We start from the raw sequence: 20,900 nt of genomic DNA, 5'->3' as shown, positions 1-20,900 counted from the left end.
AAAAATCATGAGAGAAAGCTGGCAGGGAACATAAAAACTAACTGTAAAAGCTTTTATAGATACGTGAAAAGAAAAAGATTGGTCAAGACAAATGTAGGTCCTTTACAGTCAGAAGCAGGTGAATTGATTATAGGGAACAAAGACATGGCAGACCAATTGAATAACTACTTTGGTTCTGTCTTCACTAAGAAGGACATAAATAATCTTCTGGAAATAGTAAGGGACCGAGGGTCTGGTGAGAGGGAGGAACTGAGAGAAATACATGTTAGTAGGGAAGTGGTGTTAGGTAAATTGAAGGGATTAAAGGCAGATAAATCCCCAGGGCCAGATGGTCTGCATCCCAGAGTGCTTAAGGAAGTAGCCCAAGAAATAGTGGATGCATTAGTGATAATTTTTCAAAACTCCTTAGATTCTGGATTAGTTCCTCAGGATTGGAGGGTGGCTAATGTAACCCCACTTTTTAAAAAAGGAGGGAGAGAGAAACCGGGGAATTATAGACCAGTTAGTCTGACATTGGTGGTGGGGAAAATGCGAGAGTCGGTTATCAAAGATGTGATAACAGCACATTTGGAAAGAGGTGAAATCATCGGACAAAGTCAGCATGGATTTGTGAAAGGAAAATCATGTCTGATGAAACTTATAGAATTTTTTGAAGATGTAACTGGTAGAGTGGATAGGGGAGAGCCAGTGGATGTGGTATATTTAGATTTTCAAAAGGCTTTTGAAGATTAGTGTGCAAACTTAAAGCACACGGTATTGGGGGTATGGTATTGATGTGGATAGAGAATTGTTGGCAGACAGGAAGCAAAGAGTGGGAGTAAACGGGACCTTTTCAGAATAGCAGTGGGGTATCGCAAGGCTCAATGCTGGGACCCCAGTTGTTTACAATATATATTAATGATTTAGACGAGGGAATTAAATGCAGCATCTCCAAGTTTGCGGATGACACGAAGCTGGGTGGCAGTGTTAGCTGTGAGGAGGATGCTAAGAGGTTGCAGGGTGACTTGAATAGGTTAGATGAGTGGGCAAATTCATGGCAGATGCAATTTAATGTTGATAAATGTGAGGTTATCCACTTTGGTTGCAAGAACAGGAAAACAGATTAGTATCTGAACGGTGGCCGATTAGGAAAAGGGGAGATGCAACGAGACCTGGGTATCGTTGTACACCAGTCATTCAAGGTGGGCATGCAGGTACAGCAGGTGGTGAAAAAGGAAAATGGTATGTTGGCATTCATAGCAAAAGGATTTGAGTACAGGAGCAGGGAGGTTCTACTGCAGTTGTACAAGGCCTTGGTGAGATCACACCTAGAATATTGTGTGCAGTTTTGGTCCCCTAATCTGAGGAAGGACATTCTTGCCATAGAGGGAGTACAGAGAAGGTTCACCAGATTGATTCCTGGGATGGCAGGACTTTCATATGAAGAAAGACTGGATCGACTAGGCTTATACTCACTGGAATTTAGAAGATTGAGGGGGGATCTTATTGAAACGTATAAAATTCTAAAGGGATTGGACAGGCTAGATGCAGGAAGATTGTTTCCGATGTTGGGAAAGTCCAGAATGAGGGGTCACAGTTTAAGGATAAAGGGGAAGCCTTTTAGGACCGAGATGAGGAAAAACTTCTTCACACAGAGAGTGGTGAATCTGTGGAATTCTCTGCCACAGGAAACAGTTGAGGCCGGTTCATTGGCTATATTTAAGAGAAAGTTAGATATGGCCCTTGTGGCTAAAGGGATCAGGGGGTATGGAGGGAAAGCAGGTACAGGGTTCTGAGTTGAATGATCAGCCATGATCTTTCTGAATGGCAGTGCAGGCTCGAAGGGCTGAAGGGCCTACTCCTGCACCTATTCTCTGTTTCTATCATACCAGGAGCTTCTTAAACTGCTTTTGTCCCTTATCTCAGGATGGACCTGCTTGGCTTGCAGATAATATAACATAAACTACTTGATTTATTCCTGGGATAGGAGAGCCTAGAAATCCTATGAGGATTGGTTGAGTAGACTTGAGTGTACATTCTCTAGAGAACAGGTAATTGGAACTTACAAGATCCTGAAGTGTTTTGACAGGGAAGAATCTAAGAGCGACTTTACTTGGCTTCATGTCTAGAACTGGGGGCACAGACTCAGGATAAAGAGTCGGACAATTAGGACTGAGAACTTGAAACATTTCTTCATTAAGAGTGTTATGAATCTTTAAAATGTTCTACTCCAGAGAGTTGTGAATGCTTAGACTTCAAGCCAATTCAAGGCTGAGATTGAGAAACCTGTGATGCAGGACTATTCTCTTTATGAAGTGGTGGAACAGGCCTCGTGGCTTATTCCTGGCTCTGCTCCTGTTCCTTACGTCTCTAAAAATTCTTCTTTAAACTACTCATGCTGCCTGCTCTACCTGCTGATGTTGCTATTGCTAAATGTCAAATAATACCTGACAGCAACTGATGTTAGAAAAGAGAGTATTGTTGCCTCAGAAGTTGACTTAATCTCCATGGGCAACTTCATTTGATTTAACACTAGGCACCATCTCTTCACTGCTGACTGTAAAGTCTGGCCCATTGCAATGTCTAACTTGTTACTGTTTTGCTAATCCTTGCTAAAAGACTTAGATTGTCTCGTGCATTTTGCCTCTTCTCTGATCTCTAAAGTTAACTAAGATTATCATTGACATTTTGTTGAAAACTAATACAATCCATCTGTCTAACAGATATTGCTTTCCATTTGGAAGACCAGAGGGAGCACTGAAGGCCACTTTGTCTCTCTTGGAGAGGGTGAGCAGTGAACAATTTAAATTAAGTGCAGTTCAAATATCAAAGTAATTTACATTTAATCCGCCAATCCCATTTTACAAAAAGGTGTTTTTTTTATATAGCATCTTTCATTACCCTTTGAAGAATGACCCAAAGTGTTTAAGGCTAATATAGAATAAAATTCTTTCTCAGATGTACTGACTGTTACAAAGTTGAAATTATTGCAACCAGGCTTTGCTCCATAAAATGCCCACACTCTGGCAGGGTAATAATGTTGAGGTAATTTGTTTTTAGAAAATTTGAATGAGGGCTAGGTCCTCTTGGTTCTCTTCATATGATACCCTCGACCCATTATGTTCGCCTGGGAGATCAGATCTGCCCTCAGTTTAATATTTCACCCCAAACTTCATATTTCTTCACACTGCAGCATTCTCTTGGTGTTACAGTGGATTGTCAGTGTAGTGTTTACATGCCTTGAGTCCACACCCTTCTGAGTCAAGGTGAGTGCATTTCACATCTAATCATAGTCAAAGTGTATGTTAAAATTGCTTTTGCATACCAGAATTAGACATTCTTATCTTCAATGGACGTCAATTGCTGCAAATCCAGCTTTTTTCTGGTATCTGGAAAAGTTCAACAAGATAAGGGTAAAGAGTGTATAGCCATTGCTTCTAATATTCCTCAGGGCTTCCTATAATAGACTTCCATTTCTGTCATTAAAAAGGTGCTGATGAAGGATATAGTAACCCCGGTTCCACAAGAAGAAGTTAAAGTTGTTATTCGGAAATGTTTGGAGAAAGCTGCACTTGTAAATTACACACGACTTTCTGAGTATGCCAAAATTGAAGGTAGGTCGCAGAGTTTCCTTATGAATGCTTTCACTAAATAAAGCACTTGAAACCACATTACCAAAAATCTACAAAGTTATGTACATGGCAATGAGTTGATTCAAAGAAGTGATTTTCAAGAACATGTTGTCGAAGAACAATATGCATTTGCTTCACAGGCAAATTAAATTATTCTTAGTGCTTACGCTTACTAAATACCATTGAAATTACTAGCTTGTGCTCAACACAAACTTCAGTTTGTTATACTTGCTTCAGTTTAAGTGCAAGCAAATATCAGATCCAACAGGTAAACAGTGTCGTTTAATCACTGAAACCTATATTTGAAAAGGCATGAGAAAAAATTGTACATTGATGAAAAATATTGAGAGTGCACTGCTTCAACACATAATACATACTCGAACCCTGTAAAGCCCTATAATTGTAAATTACCATTATTAACATAATTGGCTCCACCTATTGGCTTAGAATTGAAAATTCTTAAAGCAACATGAGGTTCATTATTAGCTAGAAATCTCAAATGCAATTTTAACAAACTTTTACTTCCATTTATGGAAGGAAGGTGAGCATTTTTTGGATCGCCACTGGAAAATGAAAATTTCCCTAGAAAGAAGCTAACTTTGAGCCTACTGATAATTATATTCATCTCCTCAGAAGCTTGTAATATGGAAGATTCTGCAACGCTGCAACTACAAAAACGTAAATCAACGTAAGCAACGTATTTATGCAGTAGCTTCAACAAATAAAGGTGCACCTCGGAATGTTATCAAACAGAACTGGACCACTTGAGATCACCACAGAATATTATCAAACAGAACTGGACCACGTGAGATCACCACAGAATATTATCAGACAGAACTGGACCACGTGAGATCACCACAGAATATTATCAGACAGAACTGGACCACTTGAGATCACCACAGAATATTATCAAACAGAACTGGACCACGTGAGATCACCACAGAATATTATCAAACAGAACTGGACGACATAAGATCACCACAGAATATTATCAAACAGAGCTGGACCACATGAGATCACCACAGAATATTATCAGACAGAACTGGACCACTTGAGATCACCACAGAATATTATCAAACAGAACTGGACCACATAAGATCACCACAGAATATTATCAAACAGAATTGGACCACGTGAGATCACCACAGAATATTATCAGACAGAACTGGACCACTTGAGATCACCACAGAATATTATCAAACAGAACTGGACCACGTGAGATCACCACAGAATATTATCAGACAGAACTGGACCACTTGAGATCACCACAGAATATTATCAGACAGAACTGGACCACTTGAGATCACCACAGAATATTATCAAACAGAACTGGACCACATAAGATCACCACAGAATATTATCAAACAGAATTGGACCATGTGAGATCACCACAGAATATTATCAAACAGAATTGGACCACATATGATCACCACAGAATATTATCAAACAGAACTGGACCACATAAGATCACCACAGAATATTATCAAACAGAACTGGACGACATAAGATCACCACAGAATATTATCAAACAGAACTGGACCACATAAGATCACCACAGAATATTATCAAACAGAGCTGGACCACATGAGATCACCACAGAATATTATCAAACAGAGCTGGACCACATGAGATCACCACAGAATATTATCAAACAGAACTGGACCACATGAGATCACCACAGAATATTATCAAACAGAACTGGACCACGTGAGATCACCACAGAATATTATCAAACAGAACTGGACCACTTGAGATCACCACAGAATATTATCAAACAGAACTGGACCACATAAGATCACCACAGAATATTATCAAACAGAACTGGACCACATAAGATCACCACAGAATATTATCAAACAGAACTGGACCACATGAGATCACCACAGAATATTATCAAACAGAACTGGACCACATGAGATCACCACAGAATATTATCAAACAGAATTGGACCACGTGAGATCACCACAGAATATTATCAAACAGAGCTGGACCACATGAGATCACCACAGAATATTATCAAACAGAGCTGGACCGCATGAGATCACCACAGAATATTATCAAACAGAGCTGGACCACATGAGATCCCCACAGAATATTATCAAACAGAACTGGACCACGTGAGATCACCACAGAATATTATCAAACAGAACTGGACCACATAAGATCACCACAGAATATTATCAAACAGAACTGGACCACATAAGATCACCACAGAATATTATCAAACAGAGCTGGACCACATGAGATCACCACAGAATATTATCAAACAGAGCTGGACCACATGAGATCACCACAGAATATTATCAAACAGAACTGGACCACGTGAGATCACCACAGAATATTATCAGACAGAACTGGACCACGTGAGATCACCACAGAATATTATCAAACAGAACTGGACCACTTGAGATCACCACAGAATATTATCAAACAGAACTGGACCACATAAGATCACCACAGAATATTATCAAACAGAACTGGACCACATAAGATCACCACAGAATATTATCAAACAGAATTGGACCACGTGAGATCACCACAGAATATTATCAAACAGAACTGGACCACATAAGATCACCACAGAATATTATCAAACAGAACTGGACCACATGAGATCACCACAGAATATTATCAAACAGAACTGGACCACGTGAGATCACCACAGAATATTATCAGACAGAACTGGACCACGTGAGATCACCACAGAATATTATCAGACAGAACTGGACCACATAAGATCACCACAGAATATTATCAAACAGAATTGGACCACGTGAGATCACCACAGAATATTATCAAACAGAACTGGACCACATAAGATCACCACAGAAAATTATCAGACAGAACTGAACCACATGTGCTCAGCACGGAATGTTATCAAACATGATCACATGTATTAAAGAAGGGCGGGGGGAAAAACAGGTGAAGAGGAAGTGAGAGAACTGCAGCACCTAGCACCTCAGAAGTTGAAAGCTGCTGCTATTGCTGAGGCATTAAAATTCACTACATGGAAGAGGCAAGTGTTGGAGAGTGCGTTGATATTTCTGAGTGATGTAGGGTAGGAGAAGATTACAGAGGCACAGCGGGGCAGTGCGATTTAACAATGAGAAATAAATTGAAAAGGCAATGCAGTGCTTAATCAAGAACTCAGTGTTTTGGTGAATACCAGATTTTTTTTAACAAACTCAAGTTTACAGACAGTAGAATGTAGGGTCAGGTAATGAGGGCAGGGATAGAGTTGGGTGATCCTACAGAGCCAGAAATAGTCTGTAAGACTGATGGTCAAAGATCATCTCAAAGCCAAGTATGGCATCAGGCCTGCAAGTAGTCAGCTTCAGTATCTGATCTTGTGAGTAAGAAGATTGGAGATGGCAGGTTTGAGGTTTAGGTCTTTTCCAGTATTTACTGGAATTAAATTGGGGCACCACTGCCTCACAGCAAGAGCAGGCCAGGTTTAATCTGACTTCTGGTGCTGCCCGTCTGAAGTCTACATGTGGATTTCCCTAGGGACTCCATTTTCTCTCTCATTTCATCAGTCTATGGATTGGGCAGGTCAATAGGTCCTGCGGTCTAACTGAATGCAGGGAGAGTTGATGGGATGTGGGGAGAATAGTACAGGGGAAATTAGTAGGAAATGAGACCTTGTGGGATACCATAGAGTCAAGGGCTGGAATGCTTCCTTCTATCATAAGGAAATGCTGCATGTGGAAGTAGGGAGATTTCTGCTCTGATGATAGAGCGGATCAAGTAAGCATGCTGGCAATTAATGGAAAAAGATGGGATTAAAGTAGAATTGTGTTCCTCAGTTTGCAACTGCAAAGTATTGAAGTATTACTGTGTTAAGGAGTGCTTGTTTGACTTTCTACTCGGGCAAAGTTCCTGGTTTCAGGCATGATGTGGATAGGTGGCACTGAGGAAATCCTTAGCAAGGGAATACAGGTAGGAATGAGAGTATTCACTGAATACCATCACAGATTAAATCAGCAGATACATCAGAGAAGCACTGTTGGTAATTGAGACAGAAACATCCCCACCCTTCCATCCATTACATAGTTAGCGTGGGGTTACAGGAAAAGCAGGAAAGTCAATGATAGGAAGTGAGCTTCTTTACAGGCTCTTCCACTTGTCTGCCATCGTCTCTTGTAAGAAATGTAGAAGCTCCAGAATAGCCAGCATTAAAACTGCTCTTCCACATTCTCTGCTGTTCTGCCACCAAAGTGACATCAGATGAACTGAAGAAACTTGTGAAATTTCATCCTTGAACATTTAAAGTGTTTCAAAAACGTGAAGCCTAAAAGGGGAAACGTCTGTAAATTGTAGTAGACTTCTTAAATCAAATCATTTCATTAAAGAATGTCTGTATGAAGATACTTCAGTAGTGTTTGTTGAAGTAAAGCTGTGCCTAATTTGTTTATTGTTGCTGTATTCACAGATTTTTAGCTTTTTATTTAACAGAAGTTTGATACTGTTAATGTGAAAATGGGAGTCTGTTTATTTAACTTTCAAAACAAGTTTTGAAAGTGCTATTTTGTCTTGCAGACATTGGTCCTTTTATGCTGTTTTTCCTTCTTAAAAATTGCTTCAGATTGATGACGTTTCCTCACCCCCACTGCCTATTCTATTGCAGGTCCACAGTTTGAATGGGAGAATTATTAGTTACATGTAGTAAGACCTCTTTACTAGTTGAAATAGTGTAATGCATAGATAAGACATGCAGAACATTCACTAAATCATAACTAATAACATTAGAAGTCTATAGGTTTTGAAAAGTAAATGTGTGTGAACTGCTGCTTAAGGGTGTTAGCCTCTGTTATGTGACAGTATGCTTTTGTTTGGTGGTTCTTCCAAAGCTGTGTACTAAAGATGAAGTTTCATTTAGTGAGAGTAGTTATGTAACAAATGTTTGATTTAAAACTGAGTACTCAGGGCATTTTACAGAACTAGGCAGAAATTAGAGCAATTTATATTGTTTTAAAATATATACTCATAATTTTTCAGCAATAAAGTTGCGGAATGATGTAATTAAACTAATGTCTTTTTATTGTTTGAAAATGTTAGATTCTTACTTAGCTGGTGTGAACTGCAGTTGACTGCAAGTTTAGACAGAGCTGAGTGCATTTCTAGTAAGCTTGAGCACATGATGGCTATGTGTAAGTAAAAATGCATTCAATTCCAGTGTAGATCCCATAGTGTTTGATTATTTCCCTTTTGTGCTTCAATTCTTTCTGGTTTTGTTAATGTACCCTCTTTTATACTGTGACTTTTAGGTCTGGGAATACTATGAAGCAACCAAACACTTTTTTTCCAGCTCTTTGTTCAGAGAAGTAATTCATTCTGCACTACCTGTTCTTTCCTGCTTCTCTCCTTTCTTGTTTTATATTGACAGTCACTTTTTTATATTGCCAAAAAAAAAAGTGGCTGCAGAAGTACCTAGTGGCCAGCATGCAGGGATTGTGATCTCAGCAACCCAGCATTCACCAACTGCATGTACCAGGCTTCCTTACATGGGCATAGTCTATTCTGTGCTTTGTTGAAAATAGCTCAAATACATAATGTTGATAATTAAAACACACTAGTACATTCCCATCCTAGTCATTGCATATGAATACGCAAAGATTTTATTCAAAGCTGAATTGGCTGGAGTTGATACTCTTGGGCAAATATGATTTATCCTGCTGTTGACCAAAATTTTATAAAAACAGTTGATAGTGACCTGACAAGTTTCATTTGGTTGGGAAGGTGCTTAAGACTATGCCAATGAAGAAATACCTGAGAGTGGTGTAGATACTAAAAGCACTTGCATTTAGTATCTTAAAGCCTAAATCGACAAAATTCTGTTTCCTTTATTCATTATGTTTTATCATTAACAGACTACAAAATCTGAAGAGATTTGTCAGAATCATGGTCACAGCTTCTTTGTGACCTGTGAGCATGCTGAATGGTTAAACCTGAATTACCTACAAATTCAAATATCTTTTTTCTGCTGCCCAAATAATATCCCAAACAACACCAAATTTTTTTCTTTCTGACCTAATATAATTTTCCTGAGCTATGATCTCTTTACTTCTGACCTAAGCTTCTTGCATGCCCAAATCCTCTTTTATAGGGAAAAAGAGAGAAATGTATGACCATCCTGTCTTCTGCTTGGCCTCTCAAGTGATGGATTTAACCATTCGTGAGTACCTACCACATCCTTTCCACACTGTCTCTCGCTCTTTCTGTTGACATGATTTTAAAGCCAGTCACAGCCAGCCCCTGACCAACTTCACTCTTGCACTTTTTGTCCCTCAGCCTTTTTGTCTGTTGCTTCTGTCTGTGATATCGAATGTTTGAATTCCAGCCAGTTGATTTCAACCAATGCCAGGTTTTTAACACATGGCCCATTGTTTGTGATGAACTCAAAATATCTGTAAGTTTTTAAGTTACTGTTATTGTCTGTGACTTGAATGCATTTTTACTTTGCTTCTGTGTATTCCTGAGTTGTAAGCACTTGTCACTGGTACATAATACAAATTCAGGACTCGCCTACTGAGTCAGTAGCTCACTAATTGCCACAAGAAATAGGCTTTTTATTTACTGTGGGTAAAGGCATTCTGTTAGATCTATGTGGATATTTTATCTTAGTCTGTCTTGTCTGTGACTAATTAATCAAATGTAATCATATGCATACATGCTGTATTTACATACCTTAACCTCTTCTCGATTTCAAGCTGCTGATGGATCATCTGATTTATTTTTTTACATTTTAGGGTTCAGTGGTTCACTTCTACCTTGAGCCCATTGCTTGACTCCATTTCAGAATGTTAAATGCTAACTGTCCATCTCTGTGGGGCGCCACTGTTGCTCTTTGCTTGAAAGGCTTTTATAGTAACATCCATAGAGTACTTGGAGGCATCAGGCAAACTCTTTGCAAATCACTGGTGCCACACATCTAGGGTGTAGCTTTTGGTCCACTTGCTCATTAATCCTGCATATTTGTCTTGTTTTTTTTTCTCTCTTTCTCTCCTTGTTGCTCTCTCTTTCATATAGAGAATCAAAAGGATCCAGGTGAACTATTGTATTCTACATCTTAATGTAGTGGGACAATCTCATTAGATTATTTCTTTCCTTTGAAAGTAATTTTGAGCAGCCTAGCTCCTTCTGAGGTGCTCTTCAGCAGGCTCAATTAATGTTTAATGAGCCTCTGGGGTAGAAACATGTAAGGAGTTAATTTGTGCTGTCTATACAGACTGGTGTTTTCAGACCAGCACGTTATAGCTTTCGAAGTAAACTTACAGGAGTTTCAATTAGTTTGCAAGTTACATCATCTTCAGGGTCTTCTTACTTAGGGGAAAACCTTAATAAGCACATGAAATTACTTTTTAATAAATAAAATAGTTATGGCAACTATAGCTACCTTTAATGTAGAATGTGATAATTTTACAGATCATATTAATCATTTAATATTCTTTTCACCTAATGTTCCAATAAATACATGTCAAAACAAGTAATCGTTTCTGGCAGCAGTTAAAATATATAAATTGCTTATGCAATTATATTTAACATATACAAATAAGAAGTATGATATTTATTAGAATAAAGAGTATGACATCTCAAGCATTTATTTGTTAAATACTTTAATGCCATTAATTTCACAATTTATGTGAACTAATTACACACTGAAGCATAGCTCTGGAGAAAGTGCAACTTGCAGTTTTATTTCTAATGTAGGTTACCACTTAAAGATTTATGTGCACACATTTCAGTGTAGTTTCTGTTTGATCTGTTCAAGTAGAACAGTCAAATGAGGTTTGTTTCAGTTATGCTTTATTTTACTGACGTTAGTTTTTAAGGATCTTTGCATCATTCCTAAATCATGGTGCAGTGTATGTATCATCTGAGCCAAGAACTGTTTTTCCTGTTGTGAATATAGTAGATTAAAATTCCAAATAAAACTTTTGAAGCAATGGAATCTGCACAGGGCCTAAATTAGTGCATTATAATTTCATAATTAAACTGCTCAACAATAGTTAGATAAGAGATTTCTGGTAATATTAGGTCCCACTTTAGCACAGATCTCAAGAAATTCCTTACTGAAGGACATTTTGTCAAAAACGTTGCAAATACGTTGTTCTGTTGCATCTAAAGGAAATGCAAAATAAAACTACAGGTGCTGAAAATGTGAGATAAAAAATGTTGAAAATACTGAGCAGGTCAAGCTCTGTTGAGGTGTGTAACTAAATACTTGGAGTGCCATACTTATCCTTAGGAGTTTGTACCAAATCTGTCATGAGGGGACATTTTTAATTCAAATAAGAATTTTGCAAACATTTAGTATATCACATGCTAGTCTTTAATGCAGTTTGAGCTACTCTCAAGAGATTTGCCCATTTGTAAATGAGATCAGTAACATTGTCAAGCTAGGCGTGATCAGCACACAGTGCCCCTACCAACATGTAACTGTGTTAATGGGTTCACAGGGAGTGACTATTTCCCAATTCTAGATAATCCATAGAGTCAGTTCTGAAGTCATTAGTCTAACATACTTCTAATGATAAAGTACATTCAAAATTATGTCAGCTGCAGCATAAATGTGCTGAGGTTACACAATATACAAAGTCATAGAGGTAAAAGTGAGACTACCATTCTTGTAGAAAGTAACTTACCAGCACTATGCCAAGAGGGTAAATATTATTTTGCTTACTAAGATACAAAGAGAATTCTGTCAAACCAAGAAATTTTTCAGTTATTGTTATAAATCCAGAAAGATCAAAAGAAAGAAAATGTCATAAAACTTAAATAGTTCAGATCAACAGTAACAATATCATTCATTCCCAGGCTGCTCTACTGGGCTTAATGCATCACTGTATAGTTTTTGTACTAATCTGAATAATCCAGCTGCAGCTCTATTTTCATTCACTACTAAGGATTATTCCCCTTATAATTATATTCCATAATATAAATCTGTGTGTTGGCTGAGAAATTATTTAGTTAATGCAACTTCATGACTTAAACTGAGCATGACCCTCTTATAGTATACACATAGGTAATATTTCTGTTTGATATTCAGTATTAAATTAGCATGACATGTTACCTGAATATCAGAACATATGGAATATAGTTAGACTTTAAAATATAAATGTTAAACTTATATTCGGATCAGTAGAAATAAGATGATAATTAATTTGAGGTTTTGAAAATGCAATACTTTTTAAAAAGCTATTTGTAAACACTATTGCTATTCTCTTGTTTCCTCAGAGGCTCAGATGTTATGTTACAATGATTGAAAATAAGGCGAGGGTCTAACCTTGGTCTTATTTCAGAGTGCATGTGAACAGTTCAATTTATTTCTAAGTTAAATCAGGTATTTTGATAAATATAATTCTTGTGAGTAGCTTTTGAAGTAATATAATTCAAGGCTACAGTTACTTAAATGTAAAACTATTCACTTTAAATAACTAGTTAACTAATCATTCATTTTGGAGAAAAGTACCAAAATTTAGAATCCTAATGCTAAAATTAACTTTAAAATATCATATGAGAGGATATCAGTTGCAAGAGCACAGGGGAATGCAACTAGTGGGATTGTTCTGTTGGAAGCAGGCGTGATTTGATGGGACGGATGGCCTCCTGTGTGCATAAACATTTGGGGAGTGGTTTCGAGCAACTCAGCCTGTGGTCCAGTTTCTTACATTGATCAAGGATCAAGGGAAGTGTGTGAAGGAAACCTCTGCAAGTGAATCCAAGGACCTCTGCGTATGCAGCCAATTGTCATTCACAGCACTTTCTCTTTGTTCTATGAATGATGCTGCCTCATAGAGCAGCAAGTCCATGGTGATTAGCGTATCGGACGTTGCTGGGTTTGGTGAACTGGCTTCAGGTTGTGTTGGAGATGGAGGTTGTCTTGTATCTGTCGGAATTCTGGCATCATCCACTATCTTCCAACTAGGTCAGTTATTTATAGTCCATCCTTCACAAGGGTGAATATCATCATAATAAACGAGGAGCAAATTTGGCATTGAAACACTTTAAGCCAGTAGGTCACCATCGCCTTACTAGAACATAAATGTAATGCAAAATAAATAGCAGATTATCAGTTCTACGAATCTTCTAAAGGAACTGCCAACAGCATTTCAGATCTAATTAACAATGCCTCCAACCTTTCCTTCCCACTTTTAAATTATGTAAAATCTCCAAACCTCGCCAAACTTTTGTTTCAGCTATCAGGAGTTGTTAGGAATGCACCTTACTCGCTAATATTTGGGAATTTTGACCCTTAATATTTCTGATTATTATTTTACCCTTTCCACCACTATATCTCAGTAGCTAATAAATGATTTTTTTTCCCTTTCTCTAGATTTTATCTAAACACCTCCCACTGCTCCCCAATAGCTTCATTAATCCTGTTCTTGCTCTTTAGTGTCATATTTGATCTTCTTCACTTCCCTGCACTTGTAGTTCTTTACGTCCAGTGAGGCCAGAAGAAATTCTGAATAAATTTTGTTTTCTCTTTTTATTCCACCGATCTACTAGATCGGCTATATCTTACAGATACATAAACAAGAAAATTTGACAGCTTTCAGCTTCGCTGCCTGGGTTGATAGCCTGGCAGAGTGGAGTGCTCAACCACTGCAAAACCTGCTTGATTCAATCTTTTCAATAGGATGTAAATCTAAGGGGTTCTGCAGTGAGTTAAGTAATCTTTTATGCTGGGTTATTGTCCATGCAGTGAAGCTGAAAAGATTTCCATTGGGTCCCAGTTGCACTTGTTGAAAGAAAGGAACAATAAACATAATCGAAGTAACTGACAAAAAAAATACCTGATTTAATTATAGATTCGATGGCTATTTTTGAGGGTGGAATTACTGTTAAAGCTATGATTTCTTATGCCATTTCATTACTAACTTCTGATAGTTTCTTTAAAGAAAACCGTATAGCTGAGAATTTGAGTGGACTGTGCTATTTAATACAATTAGATTGAAAAGATAAAGAGTTAAAAATTGGTCATTTTGGCATAACTTTTGATCAGATATTGACAGATTTCATGTCATATGCTTAAAATATCTGCTATACGGTGCACTATTGAAATCTTTAGAAACATTTAGTTACAACTGTCATTAGCAGTTACAGAAGTATCTCTTGAAATGTCATGAATAAACGTTTCTTTCACTATTTTGACTTTTTTTCCGTTACTTGTACCATTGCTCATTCAGTCACCTGCTTGCTTACTTTTCCTGTCTCTTTCACTCATGCATGACAGCACGACGATCCTGGCCTAAGCCACCGCCTGCACCTCCACCCATAAAATCGCGGCAAAACAGTCTTAGTCAGAGAATCAGAGGCATGCCTAAACAAATACCAAGTACTGTTACAGCTTTTTATTTCAGTTATTGTTTCTTTATAGCTTGTTGCTTTTTATAATCCTTTTACTTACCTTGGTTACGTTGAGTTTGTTACAGAAATATATGGTCTGATATAAATTTAAACAACAATTTGCTGTTTCATGGTAATGATTGGTTAAATTTCTAGTTAGAGCACAGGAAAAGAATACTTCTGCCGTTTTTGTTAAGCATTTGGTGCACGCAACATTCACAAATATAAATGTCAGCACAAACTAACAGTGTTGCTGCGTAACGTACTGCATGATGACTTGAAATGCTTTGATAAAACGGTGTCGTACAGTAATATCTTTTTGACAGCCAACTGTGCTCCAGTTAGTTAGTTTCTTTAGTCTTCTGGTCATTGATTGAAATGTGCCTTTCTATCTCTTAAGCTTTCTTTTGTGAAGTGTATCATTCCAGTTCCACCTTGCCCCCAAGATATGTGTACATCAAAGAGAAAAAAAATGAAGAATTTATTGGATTGGATTGGGTTGCTTCATCCAGACAAATGTCCTACAATATATTTCCAAACTACTGTGTAATATAGGACATATTAAAATCTGAACTTGAATATTGTCCTATCCCCTGGATAAAATACTAGCTGGAGCACTGTACAATCTTATTAAACTGGAATAAACAATGAACTATATTTTATCTAATTTCTTGTACAGTGTTTTGCTAAATGTATATTTGATTAAATACTAAAACAATGAAAGTAAATACACATAGGTATTGGCTTCTTAAATAAGAAGTGCAAATAGGGGAAGTCTGGTTTTTATGTATTGCTCATTTATACTACTATCCACCACAGAAAATGTAGGGCAGTTAGTCACTCCTGCCAAAAAACTGGAAGATACAATTCGTCTTGCTGAACTGGTTATTGAGGTGCTGCAACAGAATGAAGAGCACCATGCAGAGGTGAGTGTTCCCCTTAATAGCTTACAGACTAAATTATGTGGTTTGAAGCCATTTTGATGGCATTGGCTAATAACTGTATAAAATTAGTTCTATAGTGTCTAAATATAGCATCTAATTGTAATGAATAATCTTAATTAGATAGAGAGATGAAGTCCTCAAGATGCTATATAGCGGCATAGTTACGTCAGGAGTATGTTCTCTTGATAGATCCAGTAGAAATTTAAAGATATCATTTTAAAATTCCTTTCCTGAATTAACAAAGATTTCTCTGCTCTAATTTTGGTGTTAAGTATAATGACCAGATGAAATTGTGTACCTTTGTTGTAGTCATCTTATACCCGAAGATCATCTAAGTTACTGGTCTGAACCTGATATGGATTGAGAAAATGTTCATTGACAACCTCAATTTCATTCCTTGCATTAGATCTTGTACAGTTCTTAGGTGGATATTTCCAAGCTTTTAATCTCCCAAGAATGGTGAATGGCCACCTTAGAAGAAAAAGTATTGTGAACTTTCACTGCAACTCCTTCTGCGCTGTTTTCTCAGATGAAATATTGATGCAAAAGCCTCTTGGAGTTTTTTTGCTGCAATACCAAGAAGGTTACAAAAGATTTAGTTAGCTGCTATACAAACATCACTCATGATGCTCAGTTGTTTCCATCCAAATTCTTTCTATTCTTCTCCAGAATTCCAGATTGCTTGAAAATTTCACATGAAATTTGGCTTTGACAAGTTAGTTTATTTTCTAAACTGAACATTGAAATAATTTCTGGATAGAAAATAATTAGATTTCTTATCACCTTGGTAGCCATTACTTTTGGTACTTAGCAGCCATTTTAAAATTGCATGCTTTCAACATTTGCAGAGACTTGGTGGAAAATCAGGATTACAATGTTAATGCACTATGTAAATACACCTACCTTTCAAATTCTCCCACACTTATGAGCTACCAAAGCTGTAAAGGGACACAATCACTCTTTACAGCTTTGATAATTCATATGTGAACACAAGAGAGCAATATTCAGGGTTGAGACGGGTTTCTTCTCTCAGTAAAATCTCCCCCTCTATCAGACTAATAATAGAATATGCTGCTTTTTACTCACTCTAAGTGAACGTGCGAATCCATAACTCACAGCACACTGAAACTTAAAAAAAGTATTCGTGCCCTCAGGAATTTCTAGTGTGTCCAGAATGTTTCTGTTCACTGGAGCTTTTATTTCAGCTATCAGGCTTTTTTTTTAATTATTAGTGCAATATGCAACAAAGGGCTTCTTCCCCCTTACAACATTATCAGATGTTTAATATTAACAGTATCTTTTATTTTAAGAGCTTTATGTTGCTACATTTTCTGATATTTTCTTTGTTGTTTATTTATATATTTCTATATTAAATTTAACTTTCTATATAGATTGTACTCATATTAACCAGACAAAAGTGTGAATCCATAGTGCCTTTATTATTTGGTACAAAGGTAATGATCGGTCCCAACTAATACCTGATTTACATATTCAAATTTCCTCCCTTCTGTTCAATCACTGTTGGATTACTACAGGGAAAAGAGGTATGTGACCAAACTGAATGAAATAAGTCACCTCCCCATATGTCTCGTGCATGTCCTAAAGATACCATCCTTCCTACTGGGATTTTACCGGCCTTCCCTGCTCTTATTCTTCTCCAAAGCAGTCTACTACCAACTGTCAGCACAGTGCTTGCAAAACAATTATTTCGACTTGATATCTGAAATGGTTTGCTTGGGCTGGCTGAACAGCCTGTGCATGTTTTATTGGATGTTGTATCAAGCACCAAGGGGCTGCATCATCCTACCAGTCTTTACCTACTAGAAAATCCCCTAAATCCACTATATTTGTGTTGTAGATTAGAGTAGGAATTTGTTCTCAGCCTCTTGTGCTAAACGTGCGTGCATTATGGCAGTTGCACCTTATTTTCTTCTACTGAGGTTAGCTCTATTGACATCAATGGAGACAAATTTTGAAGACCAATTACTGTACACTTTTAGCACAGAAGATGAAGAATGAATTTTTACCCTGAAGTCAGAACTTCAATATTGCTTTACAACGTAGAACATACCATCAGTTCAAATACAACTGAAAGTTAAAATTTAATGTCATAAATGTATAGAGTAATATTGGTGTGAATAGGAACTCTATCTTAAAAGAAGTAAAATATGGTTATTGTTTTGACCAGTATGAGGATGGATTATGAGTCATGCATTTCACCGTATTGTTGCAAGATAATGTAGTTTATTAAAAATACTGATTTGGACAAAGTGATTGAAGAATGAACAGTAATATCTCTTGATAGAACTTTGATGGAATTAAGCAACTTGATTAGTAGCACATGATCAGATTAGCACATCCATTAAAGTAATTCGTAGATGACATTGTGTAACTGTCTTCCACAGAGATCCCTCCATAACAAAACAGTCATAATTACAGTAGCGTGGCACATAGTGCAATGCTATTACAGCTTGGGACAGTGGAGTTCAGAGTTCAAATCCGGTACCGTCTGTAACGAATTTGTATCTTCTTCCCCCAGTCCAAAAACACAGCAGTTAGTAGATTAATTGGTCATTGTAACTTGACTTGTGATTTGGCTAGTGTTAATCACACTATGGCTCAGACTGGAAAGGCCTGTTCTGCCCCTGTATCTCTAAATAAATAAATTTGTTGTGTATGCTTATGCACTTAGTAAAGAAATTTGTCCACTTGAAAAGAAGATTGGCCACTTAAATGTGGTATGATTTGTTAAAGCTGTGAACAAAGTCACTGGAGAGACACTGAAGTTAGTGGATATAGAAGTGTTTTATTCAGCAAAATCAAGCAGCAGGCATAGTACTGAGACACTGTTGGAAGAAAAGGCCTGCCCAACCCAATATGACATGACATCTTTATATGCTAAAGATCAAAGGACAAAACAAACCAATTCTATAGTTACAATGTATCTACAATGCTTCCTTTGAATTACATATAATTTTCAGACACCTCTATCTTCACACCTACACTCAAAATCCCCACTGACTCTAGGCCGCATTCATGCATACGCAGGCATCTGAGGTGTGTTTCTTTGTTTGCGATGGACTCCAGCCTGCAGCTCCAGGAAACCCATTGTTCTGAGCTGCATTTTAAATTCAATCTGCAAGCCACATTCAAATCTGAAGAATGGCTGCTGTTGAACTTAATATTTGCTATATACCCTAACTCCAGAGTACACCCAAACAGTTCCTACTCTTAGGCCTTCTGGCCAAAAATAAATTTGTTCCAGGAAAGGCCATACTTTAAGGAGGAGCCTGTTAAATTAGGTAGAAAAAATGCCCTGTGCTTTGGACCCCCTTCCCCGATTACCTATCGTCTCCCTAAATTCATCTACATCTACGTTATTATCCATAATGGCTACCCACAAGACCCTAAGCAGATATTGTTCCAGAAATTTGACCACCAATCTTTAAAATGCAGCCTTGTCATTTGTATCCCTGCTGGCCAATTGCAGCGTAATCTCATTCCTTATCTTCACTGATAGCTGAAACTCAGCCGTGGCTATTGGTGGTTACTCTCTGGTCGGGGGCACCAGTAAGGTAAATGTATCAGGCTTACAGGCAACAGCTCACACTCATGTCATGACATAAGGTAGTCAGAATCTTGATGACCGGTCACTCAGACCCTGTACAGGAGGGGCTAGAGTGGTCTCTGTTTGGATGCCTCCAAGGACCTCAAACTGGTGGCATCCCCTTCTGCATTGTCCACTTGATCGCTGGCCCAGCCATCAAAAGGGCTCAGCTGTGTGTAATTTATTTTCTTTCTCCATCTGCCGCACCATTGAAGTTGAGACCTTGATGTGTTTGCTGTAACTCGGATCCTCTCCCATCTATTTTCCCCAAATATTTTTCTATTCTGTACAATTAAACATCTGCCTTCGGCAACCAGCCTTGGTTACAGAGTACAGTTACACTTTAACATGCCATTCACAATCGCTGTCGTGCTCTCTCGGTGTCCTCCACCTTCACGTTTGCTTCCATCAGATGTGGTTAGGTCTGATGCAGCCGGCTGGTGTTCATCACTTAGGCTGTCTTCAATGACACTGCTACCGGGTACACCTGATCTGCCGCTCTGTCTGTGAGGGGGCGACAAGAAGGTGAGTTATATGCTCTAACCTGAGTCCAGTGTTTCCACTGGCTATCTTGCTGAGTCTGCACACCAACACAAGTGTCATTTGTCCAAGGCACCAGCTATGGTTCTGTCCACCTGGGATGAAACCTGTCTTTTCAACCACCATGGCTTGGTTGCCTGACTGTGGGAGAACTATCGTCTTTCCTTCTCGTTCTCTCTGCTCCGCAGTATGTTGCTACTGCTTTGCTGAATCCGTCATTGTGTTACCCTGGTTACAGTGGTCCTTCATATCACTATGTAATCTTACTAAATTGGCAGTTCTGGATTTTTCCTGTACCCTTGTAATTTCTGTTGCTTCTTATTCTTTCACTGGCCTCCTCACACAGATGTCTGCCCACTCATTCCCTTTCTGCTTTTACTATCCCCTTTCCCGTGAGCTTTTAATCACTGCTACCTCCTCAGGTAGCTGCACTATTTCTAACAGCTCCTGGCTATGTTTGGCCCTTACCCTTGGGACTTCCTGACATGATTGTTCCACGTTGCCTAGTCTCCCCTCCCTGCTTGGGGCTGCTGTCTCTCTGTGGGCCATGTTAGCTGCTCCGTGGGTCACACATGTCCTTGTCTTGTCCATCGTATTTCTCCTTTTCTTGAGTCAATGATAGCAGCTGCCTTTGTCAGTGTGTCTATCCCCAGGATAGTACCCTCATTGTTTGGGCACACACAGAAATCTACAGGAAGCTGCACTCCCTCAATCTCAAGTACCTGGGGCTGACTCTCTCTACCCTCATTGTTTCATCTCCTGCATTGGTAATGTAACTTTCCACTTCAGTAATGGGCAAGGTTAGATCAGTTATCGATACTGACAATTCATTGTCCACTAACTTTT

The 20,900-nt window shown here is 38.1% G+C and overlaps 1 protein-coding gene across 6 annotated transcripts in view; it reads left to right on the top strand.

The window, feature by feature from the left end:
* The window catches only part of cadpsa (Ca2+-dependent activator protein for secretion a), a 453,076-nt gene that overhangs the window by 333,609 nt on the left and 98,567 nt on the right, over nucleotides 1–20,900 (top strand). For 2 of the 6 annotated variants that reach the window (XM_073072303.1, XM_073072299.1), the window contains exons 15-18: nucleotides 2,703–2,766; nucleotides 3,470–3,593; nucleotides 9,718–9,786; nucleotides 15,783–15,889. In XM_073072303.1, coding sequence (XP_072928404.1) covers nucleotides 2,703–2,766; nucleotides 3,470–3,593; nucleotides 9,718–9,786; nucleotides 15,783–15,889 — 364 coding nt within the window. Of the gene's footprint in view, nucleotides 1–2,702; nucleotides 2,767–3,469; nucleotides 3,594–9,717; nucleotides 9,787–10,640; nucleotides 10,659–15,782; nucleotides 15,890–20,900 lie in introns of all 6 variants that reach the window. The other 4 variants (XM_073072304.1, XM_073072302.1, XM_073072298.1 and 1 more) reach the window with 3 other exon arrangements.

This window comes from Hemitrygon akajei, chromosome 19 (assembly GCF_048418815.1).
Source record: "Hemitrygon akajei chromosome 19, sHemAka1.3, whole genome shotgun sequence".
NCBI classification, from domain to species: Eukaryota; Metazoa; Chordata; class Chondrichthyes; order Myliobatiformes; family Dasyatidae; genus Hemitrygon; species Hemitrygon akajei.
The sequence above is the reverse complement of the archived record's forward strand: the minus strand, read 5'-3'. Positions and strand labels throughout refer to the sequence as shown.